Raw genomic sequence first — 10,363 nt, 5'->3', positions numbered from 1 at the left:
GAGCGCGGGGCCGCTCCGCTCCGCACCGCCCCGGGGCGGGACCGGGAGGAGCCGCGCCTGCCTCGCCATGTCGGGCGAGTGGCTGCGGCGCTGGCGGCGGGGCGGCCCCGCAGGGCGGCCCGGCGGAGCCCCGGCACCGGGCCCGGGCCCGGGCCCGCCGCCCCCCGCCCTGCGCTACCGCCGGCCCAAGTTCCTGCCCGGCGGCGCCGAGGAGGCCCCGCGGGCCGGGCGGGCCGTGTGGGGCGCCGGGCCCGAGCGGGCGCTGCCCTGGGGCGCGGGATACGCCGAGTGAGTGGGGCCGGGCGGGGTGAGGGGTGCCGGTACCGGGGAATGGTGCGGGTTTAAGGGGTGTGGAGGGGGCTCCTGCACCATTTGCGGGCCCGGGGAGAGGGGCTCTCTGCCCCGGAGGGGGTTTGGCGTGGAGGAGAATCCTCCAGCCCCTCCGGGGACACCGCTGCCCACCCCCTGCCAGCCGCACCAGGACTGTGACGAGTGGCCGGGGCAGCCCCGAGAGCAGCGCCGCTTTTAACAAAATGTCTTTTAAACAAAGGAAGGGGAAGACCACATTTTTTGAAACCTCTTGGTTTGCTGTTTTAACTGGCTCGGGCAGAACTCCTCCCAGGAGCTGTCCCCACGTCCTGGCCAGACCCCATAGTGTTGGGATGGCACAGCGTGAAACGCAAGGAGGGCACACTCCCATCCAGGGATAAACATTCCCAAGCTGGAAGGAAAAGCCGGGGTGGTGTTCTGCAATGCACTGTGTCAACACGGAAATGGCACGGTTGGGCTGCTGATTAGGGCTGCCTGAGGCCAGGGTGCAGGTCTCTGTGTCCTCAGCTGGGCTTTTCCCTGCTGCACATGAATGACTTACTATTTCAGTCGTCAGCAAAGAGATCCATGAGTTTGATAAAGGAGCAGGGAGCATGGGGCAGGAAAGGAGGGACAAGGTGCAGCTGTTTGCAGGGGCTGCAGAGCAGCCAGCACAGCTGGCTGGGAGCAGGAGAGCTGCAGTGTGTCCCCACACCTCACCTGGAGTGTTTGCAGGGTTATCAATGCCGAGAAGTCGCAGTTCAATGAGGACCAGGCAGCCTGCTGTCGGATCTCTGTCCGGAGGAGAGAGCCAGGCCTGGAGGAGGATGAGGAATGGCTGATCCTGTGCTCCACGCAGGTATTGCCCCCAGGCAGGCTGTGCTTACCCTGCTGCCAGCCTTTTGCTGCCACCCAAGGGCGCAGGTTCAGGAAACACAGGATTGCTCCATCAGTCCTACATTCCCATGTGCTGAAACCCTTCCTTGCTTGTGTTTAGGGGACATGTGTACCCTGTGGCCAGCAAATAAGTAGCTCTGTCTGTAAATACCATTTTTACTTCCATGGCCCATGACTTGCAGTATTTGAGGTCATCCAAGCCCTTGGTGTCCTCACCTTTCCTGTCCCCACTGTGCTTTCAAGGGCCAGTATGTCTTGCCATCACTTGGGCAGCAGCGTGAACTGGGCACACAGGATGCTGTCACCAGGCTCTGCTCACTTCTTGTGAAATGGCCTCACCTCCCCTAATACAGGAGATGAGGGTGTGTGGTGCAAATCCAGATGCTCAGAGCTGAGGTGTTGGGTCTGGCAGAGCAGCACATGGGCATCACTTGAGTTTGAGCTGCACAGGAGATTTACCACTGGCAGGGAAAGGTAGCTGGGGTGGAAAAGTCAGGCAAAACACATACAGTGGCATCCTGGAAGAGCCTGGCATCTGTACAACCTCTTCAGCCCCTGTCTTGTCCCTTTTCCTCACAGCAGTTTCTGACTGGTCACTACTGGGCACTGTTTGATGGCCACGGTGGCCCAGACGCTGCCATCATTGCCTCCAACTATTTGCACTACTGCATCAAGCAGAAGCTGGAGGAGATTGTGGGTGGTATCACCGAGGCTCAGCCCCCCATGCACCTCAGTGGACGCTGCGTTTGTGACAGTGACCCCCAGTTTGTGGAGGAGAAGCACATCCATGCAGCAGACTTGGTGGTGGGAGCCCTGGAGAATGCCTTCCAGGAATGTGTGAGTACCCCGTGCAGGGCACCAGTCCTGCTGGTCACAGTCTGTCCTTCCCTGAGCCCTGGAAGGGCAGGGTCTGCAGTTCTGCTGCTTGCTGAATAGGCTGGAACATTGGGCCAAAAGTTTAAATGTGCTGAGATCACGCTGGGTCAGACCCCAAGGCTAGCCTCAGACTGGTATATTGACAGTGCTGACCCAGAGCAAAGCTACAGTAGCTCTGTACAATCCTATAGGGCAGGAGGGTGGCTATTGTCACACTCACACAGCATGTACAAGTCCAAGCTCTCCCCATCATCCTCCTAAAGCCTCCACAGTCCAGCAGCAGCAGCAGCTGTGTAGGCTGTACAGAAGCAACATTGTCTGTTACTTCGTTGGTTTCCTGTGGCTCATCCACAGTCAGTTTTGGTTCTGGATTTCTGCTGGGAGGGATGAGACAGTGTGTAAAGGCAGCAGCCCAGATCACGCCATTCTCCAAACTTGTTGAAACCAACAGGATGAAGTCATTGGCCAGGAGATGGAAGCTACAAACCAGACAGGAGGTTGCACTGCTCTGGCTGCCCTTTATTTCCAGGGAAAGCTGTATGTGGCCAATGCTGGGGACAGCAGGTGAGTCATAATAAAAGGGGGAAGTTGATCGGGATGAGAGCTGAGAGTTAAGTAAGGTTTCCAGGATCTTACTACTTTCAGCTGGGATACAGTTCTAGAGAGTACTGTTGAAAACCCACTGATGTTTAAGTTGTGCAAGCACTGCTCAGCAACAGTCAGGGATTTTTCAGCTTCTCACTCCACCAGCAAGGAGGTTTGGGGCCCTAAGAAGCTGGGAAGGGTCACAGCTAGGACAGCTGACCCCAAGTGACCCAAGGAATTGTTCCAGACCATGGAACCATGCTCAGTGTGTGAACTGAGGGGAAAGTGGCCTGGGGCAACTGCTGGGGAAGTGGCTGGGCACCAGTCAGCAGGTGGTGAGCAATTGCTCTGTGCATCAGTTGTTTTCTATATTCTGATTATTTTGTCATGATTTTCCCTCTGTTCCTGTCCTAATAAACTTTTTCTCTCAACCCACAGATTTTACTTTCCTTTTTCCCGGTTATCTGCCCCATCCCATTGGGTGTGGGAGAGGGAGTGAGTGGCTGTGTGGTGTTTTAAACCACAGCTAAGCCAGGTTAAACCACAACTCTGATTTAACCCTACAGACAGTAAATGTGCAGCCCAGCCATGCCCCTTCTGCCTGGCACGGGACCTGTTGGAAGAAAGGTGCTCTCATGGCTCCCCAGAACAGTCTGGGGATTTCAAGGGACTAAAGCTGCCCAGACACAGCACTGGGGTGGTATTGCAGCAGTGTACTCAGCCTGGCAGGTGTTTAAAAGTGAAAGGTGATTTCCCTCACTTGGCTGTGCCCCCCCCCCCCCCCCCCCCCCCCCATTCCTCTAACAGTGAGCACTGTCAAACCAGGCAAGCACAGTTCTCTGCTGCAACAGTGCAATTGCAATGGAGCTATTCTGAAATACAGTGGCATTTTTTAACAGTTTTGGGTGCACAGCTATCCTCTGGCACAGCTGAGCTTTGCCTCTTCCCCCTTGTAGGGCAATTCTTGTCCTGAAGGACAACATTGTGCCCATGAGCAGTGAGTTCACCCCTGAGTCAGAGAGGCAGCGAATCCAGCATTTGGTGAGTGACTCCTTCCACACATCAACTGCAAGCATCCCACAGGGCCAGAGAGGGCTTGTGCCCAGAGGACTTCCAGCTTTACTTGAGGGCCACTGTGTGGCCATAATGTCAGCTGGCAGTAGCGTGGGAGGACTGGGCTAGAAATTCAGCCAACAGTCTTTAGTATGGGAGATGTTCATGTCCTCATTGGAACATGCTTTCCCAGTTCTGGTCTCGATTCTGCTGCTGGGAGCACCAGTCCTGAGGCAGCAGCAGCTCTAGTGCCCTACTGCACTGAAGCAGAGCCTGTCCATGCTCACCCCTCCATTCCCTCCTCCAGGCTTTCCTTTTCCCCAAGCTCCTGGAAGGTGAATTCACCCGCTTTGAGTTCCCACGGAGGTTGAAGGGAGATGATGTGGGCCAGAAAGTGCTGTACCGGGATTACTTCATGGAGGGCTGGTGAGTCCCTTCTGCCTGAAGGCAAGGCTGCAGCTTAGGTCAGCTTTACCTGCTCACACCAATGGGGAAATGAAGGGAGAAGGGGCACATCCTGCTAGTGAGAGCAGCAGCAGGATGGTAGAGAAGGATGCTGTGAGCAGCTTCATCCAAAGGACCAGGGCTCTGGCAGGGTGGTTAGAAAACAGTCAGGATGGTCCTTCTGGGATCCATTGTGGTGGGGCTGGTGCAGGTACAAGCTAGGGAGGGAGTGTGAGGACCACTGTGCCCCATCCTCAGTGAGCTGCCTGTGCATGGGGACACCACAAGGGTTCAATCAAGAGTCAAAATGCTCTGGCTGGGTTGTACTATCAAGTCAGCCAAATCCCAAATCAGCAGTGAATTCTCTGTTGCAGGGGGTACAAGACGGTGGAGAAGGCTGACCTCAAGTATCCTCTTGTCCATGGTCATGGGAAGCAGGTAGCTTAATGCTTTACACACTGGGAAGGCACAGGCAAGTCTTATGGGGGTCCTCAGTGTCCCTATCACTCGTGTCACACTCTGGGGCACTAGAGTTGGAGCTCTGCTGTTCTCCAGCACAGCACAGTCCCACAGCCAGAATACAGCAGCTTCCTTTGCTGCCTGACTGGTACAACCCAGAGCCTTCTGGAGCACCCTCCTCCAGAGTACAGCAGAGCAGACAGCAGCCCTTAGGGAGCCTGCCCTTTCCTCATCTCCCCTTGCACACAAGAACTTGATTCAGATGAGAACTTCATCAGCTCCCACTGGGACTGTCCTGTCTCCTTTAGCTCTAGTGCCTTTCCCACAAACTGGAAATGAGGAAAGGCTGAGAAATAAGCCTGGAAAGGGAAGGAGGTAGGGAGAAGCAGTGACTGCACCCATCCAGCAAATGCCTGCTGAGGTTGAGCAGAAAGTCCCAGCACTACAACCCACATGCCACCCCATTTACCAAGTCAGTGCAGAACCTCCTCTGCCAGAACAGACACCCCCAAACCAACCCAATTTTCTTTCTTGCCACCTCTGACCAAGAGCAGATGTCACCATGAGTGTCCTGAGGTCTGTAGCATTACCCAGAGCACATCTACTAAGTCCAGAGCACACCATGGGCCACATGGAGCCATTCAGTCAGGCTGTTTCCATGTTCCCATCAGGCCATTGCATCTGATCACTCCTCTATCTCCAAAGTCCCCAGAGGCTGTTTTGGGTGATGCTTGGAGAAAAGTCCTAAGGCAACACATAGATCAGTCAGGACAAGCCAGACATCAGCCATTAAAGGCACCACACCCTGACGTTCAATCCTGTTTTGCTTTGTTTGCGGCCAGGCTCGCCTGCTGGGGACTTTGTCTGTCTCTCGAGGCCTGGGGGATCATCAACTCAAGGTCATCGACACCAACATTGAAGTCAAACCCTTCCTCTCCTGCATTCCTAAGGTCAGTAACAGCACATGGGAATTGTAGGGTGGAATTAAACAAGCTGCTCCTCTGTAGGATGGACTTTTACAGACTTGGCAGGTCTTAGCATTTCTCCAAGCACCCTGGTCCCAGTGTGTCATGTCTCGGGAAATCTCATCTCCCTGACCCCTCTATAACATTGCAGGAATTGTCACAGATTTACTCCTCTCCTTTCCAGGTGAATGTATTTGACTTTGCTCTGCATGACATTAAGGAAGATGATGTCCTTATCATGGCAACTGATGGCCTTTGGGATGTTCTGTGCAACGATGAGGTGGCCCATGTGGTCAGGAGCTTCCTTGCAGAAAACAGGACAGATCCTCGAAGGTAATACCAGCTTTGCCTTTGTTTTCCCTTCCAAAGAACCTGGTCAGACCTAAACCAGGCTGAGATCCCGCTGTTTCCAGGTCAGCTCTGGCATGACCATTTTTTTTATATGACTTTGGAAGCTGCCTGCTAATCTGTCCCCATCCTGAAGTAATAAAGCTGATCTCTTAAAGAACCCTGTTGACAACAGCCACATCTCAACATTGTACTTAAAGGGAATAGTTGCTATATTAGCCCAAGCCTTGAATTTGTCTTCCCACAGGTTTTCAGAACTGGCCAAGTGCTTGGTATGCAGAGCAAGGGGAAAGAAGAGAGGCCATCAGTGGATGCTGGATGATAGCCACGAGGCATCCTATGATGACATCTCTGTATTTGTCATCCCACTGCACAACAGGGAAGAGGACTGACTGTCAGGACGACACACAGCATCTCTGTGTTTCCTTACTGTGGTGCCATTCAGCATCAGCCTGAGATTGAGGGATTTCTGCTGCACACATGTACACTCTCTTCCAGCAAAACCATTTGCAGTGGAACCTGAAACGCACAGCCAGCACTTGGCACAGGATGAACAAGATTAGCTCCTTAACAACATGCAAGAGAAGCACAGTGGGCAACAAATCGCTCCCCCTTCTCATTGCTGGACCAAGGAGAACCTGCAAAGGGGGCCATGCAAGCCAAAGGGCACTTTTTCTAAAATCTTTGCGGTACAGTGAGACTCAAACCCATATTTCTCTACTGATCCCCCTCCCTTTTTAATATTGAACAATAAGGATCAGTTGAGATCCAGTCAGTCTGAAGAGCTGGCTTTTAATCAGACTTGAACTAAGTTGAACTGGATGCATAAGCTAAAGCATCTCTCATATCCATTTGCTGTAACGTGAGATGTGCTGAAAACCTGTGAGCTGCTGCCAGGACAGCATTGGGCACAGCCTTGCCTGTGGCATGGGAATGCTGGAGCAGTGGCCCAGACCTCCTGAGACAGTTGCCATTTGTAGGCAGCACCACCTCAAACCCAGAGAATGTAGCCAGGTGAAGCCTTCAGGCTGGGGTACAGAAGCCTCCTGTGCAAAGATCCGTGCCTTGCTCTTGTTTAAGAACACTGAAGTGTATTAGTACCACAGTGTACAGATTTCTAACAAATCTTAATCCACACTTGCTGACACTTTCTCTTTTCAGGTAATTTCTGATAACAAAGCAGGTTTTGTGGCAGCAGCACTGATGGGAATCAAGGTATTTCAGTGCATCATCTGATTGAGTAGAAGAGCTCCAAGTAAAATGAAACTGATTTGTTGAAATTTGTCTGCAGTACTGAATCTCAAGCACTTATTCCAGCAGAAACACAGTGCAGCAGACACAGCACAGTTGTCTTAAACTCTGAGGATCTGCTTCCCAACCTGTTCATTAGCCAGGCAAATTCAGGTCTGGACAAGCTTCCTCTCTCCCCGAGTCCCCACTCTGGTATTCATTACTCATTACACAGGTTCCAGGATTCCCTAGAGAAGCAGCCAAACCCCAGTGTGTGTTTAAGTTCTGCAAGGATGGAAGTCCAAATAAAAGTACTTTCTTTTTTTTCCCATGCATCTTACTGTGGTGTTATTCCTGCTAGGGATTTCACAGAGAGCTCAGTTGGGGGAAAGCAGCCTCAGAAAATCACTGGGGATTTTTTGCTTTTAATTTGTCTTTGCTTGTCACCAGAAGCATCCCTTTACCAGAACTGCTGGGAGGGCTTGGTGTCAGAAGATTATTTCCTGCAGTGGGAGGCAATTCCCTCCAGGAATAGGGCAGCTTTCTCAGCTATCTGCTCATGGTTTAGGCAAGGGGTGGAATAAAAAACATTTCTCTCCAGCTTCACTTTCCCTCCATCCTCTTAAGTTTGACCTGAAAACAATGCACATGAGGATTCACCCATGGTAATTATACTGGTGCTGTCCTCCCTTCAGCAGCTGTAACACATTTATTTATATGCATTAACTGTAAGGATCCAAGATTCCTGTTACTCAAATCCAGTTATTTTCTCATCTTGCTGAGAAAGAGCTCAGCTGTTCCATCCAGACCACAGGCTGCTGTGAACACCTCTTTACCTAGGGCACCAAGCTCCATATGTAGCTATCACAAGGCTTCCCTCTCCTGATACATTCATAGGCAAAAAACCCCTCTTAAAATGGGCAATTTATGGAAGGGTAACCTCAAAGAATCACGATTTCCACTACATAATTTCTGACTCCAAAACAAAAGGAGATTTTAAAAAAGGGTGAGTTTAACATTCCCCCTCTAAGAAGCCAGCAAGTTGTATCACACTGGACAGGATTTACAGCACTCAAGTGGTCTCTCTACAAAATATTTATTTGTCACAGCCACAACATTGAATTCTCCACATAGGTAGTATTTTGTGACAAAGTATATTTGACTTTATGTATTTACACTCACTGGCAGATACCACTGAGGAGTCCAACTCCCTACAGCAGCTCACAACCACAGAAACCAGTTTCTGAAAGGCTCACCAGGTTCCTGCCCCTAACCCAAAACCAAGGTGAAGTCTCTTAAAGTGCTAATACAGCCAAGAGGCATTGGAAAAGATACCCTGCTGCTTCCAAATTTGTCCCTCAATTGCTCCTGCACCCTCCAAAGCAGGGATTGGGGCACGAATCCAGGACCTGGGAGCTCCAATAAAGTAACAAAAATCTTTCAAGACTGACTTGGAGAATGACACCTGAAATCTCCTGCAGGCCAGGCAGATGTGCTCAGCCACCACAGTGCTTACTTAGAGGTGGGCTCTTGAGTCTCATTTCCCCCTTGTTTTGAAAAAAGGTCTTTACTTCATCCCAAAGGACACAGGGGGATTTGCATGTCAGATTTGGAGGGGGAATGCTATTTGCTGCTTGGCCACACTGTCAGAGTTGGGAAGGCTGTTTTTCATCACATCTGTTTCTCATCAGCTGGCAGCCCCAAAGAATATATGAATTGCAGCCCTGAGACTCCTAGAGAAGCACGAAGAAGCTGAAAGCTAAAAGCTTTTATTCACCTTTCCTGTCTAACTGTCTGAAACACAATCCTCAAGTTCCCTGACAACACTTGGCATATTCCCCTCTTTTAAAGCCAGATGGAAAGCACTCCATGAATACAGCAAGAGAGATGTCTCTGCCTGTGTGGGTGGCAGTGGGCCCTGGGAAGGCACTCACCTGCCACCCTGAACGGAGAACTAGTGCTGTTGTACATGAGCCTGAACATCCCTCTTCACTCCAGAAAGCCACTGATATGCTTGTGTGTGTATCCTCCTAAACCACTCCTCTGGTTCCCTTTTCCTTCAACATTCCATGCCACAACACACCATGTTTTACAACATTGCAAGCAGGAGAGCTGAACAACAACCTCTAGACAAGTGCTCAAAACCACATTAACAAAGAGCTTTTATAGAATAAAAGACTTCCAAATGCTTCCCTGTGAAAAGTAACAAGGAATATGGCCAGAGGCTATCTGTTCCCTTCCTCAGGCAAAGATTTGAAAAACCTCAAAGATGATTTACTACTGGATGCTGAAGTTTGACTGTTAGAAAACACTACAAACCCCAAATATCTGTATTTTACAAAACATTGCAAATACCAACAAAGGTAAAATAGCACCAAGCAGGCTGAAATGCAACACTGCTGAGTTCAAGTGACTGAGGCCCAAGAAAATCACCTTCCTTTGCAGGGGACAGTTTTATTTATAGGCAATGGTGGGACAGCACAGAAAGAGATGGCATGAACCTCTCATCTTCATCTCCAGCAGCAGGCCTGTAGGTGGCAGAGGGCAAGCATCCATCAACCCTGCTGGAGGATGGCAAACTCATATGGCAGACCTGTGGTTAGAAATGCCCCGTGTGGCAGCACAGATGGAGCACCACGGTGTGAGCCTGCCCCTTGTGGGCAGTGCTCCAACCTGAACCAAACCAGCAGCGCAGAAATGCTCAGTGCTCAGCACCTTTCCATGGACAAGGACTGGGAGGGGGGAAAAAGGCAAGAAAAAGCAAAACAGAAATAGCTGTTCTACAAGGCATTTACTTTTCCAGAGAGTCATGATGTGAACTGTATACAGCTGAGATTAACTTTGCTGTAACAGGGAAACATCAGGACAACTGACTTAAGGAAAATGCTCCAGCAGTTCGCCAGTATGGAGTGGCACTGGAGAGCAGAAAGAACATGCCCCTTTTACTGTCTTGTCACCTTGCCAGCTTCTCATATTTATGAACAGGGAAGCACCTATGACTGGGCAAGGGAAAGAACAGACTTCCCAAGCTGTGACCCAGCACAAACCCAAGTGTGTTTGGAAAGGCAAGAATACAGTGAATACTACATTTTCACCAGGCCTGTCCCAGCTTGCTGGTGGAGGCATTCAATTGAAGCAGCATTTCAGGAAAAAGAAACTGGAACTGGGTTTGAAGACCAGACTGCCAGCTTTTCTGT

General features: G+C 50.9%; 1 protein-coding gene across 1 annotated transcript; it reads left to right on the top strand.

The window, feature by feature from the left end:
• The first annotated feature begins 67 nt into the window (after positions 1 to 67).
• Positions 68 to 7,501, top strand: PPM1M (protein phosphatase, Mg2+/Mn2+ dependent 1M). Its single transcript, XM_062500828.1, has 10 exons — positions 68 to 288; positions 1,045 to 1,168; positions 1,789 to 2,043; positions 2,534 to 2,646; positions 3,624 to 3,708; positions 4,028 to 4,146; positions 4,539 to 4,602; positions 5,466 to 5,573; positions 5,773 to 5,921; positions 6,184 to 7,501. Exons 1-10 carry the CDS (start codon positions 68 to 70, stop codon positions 6,326 to 6,328), a joined length of 1,383 nt encoding a protein of 460 aa, XP_062356812.1. The 3' UTR covers positions 6,329 to 7,501.
• The last annotated feature ends 2,862 nt before the right edge of the window (positions 7,502 to 10,363 follow it).

The sequence above is a fragment of the Cinclus cinclus genome, chromosome 12 (genome assembly GCF_963662255.1).
Source record: "Cinclus cinclus chromosome 12, bCinCin1.1, whole genome shotgun sequence".
NCBI lineage: Eukaryota > Metazoa > Chordata > Aves > Passeriformes > Cinclidae > Cinclus > Cinclus cinclus.
This window is presented reverse-complemented; position numbering and strand designations above follow the sequence as displayed.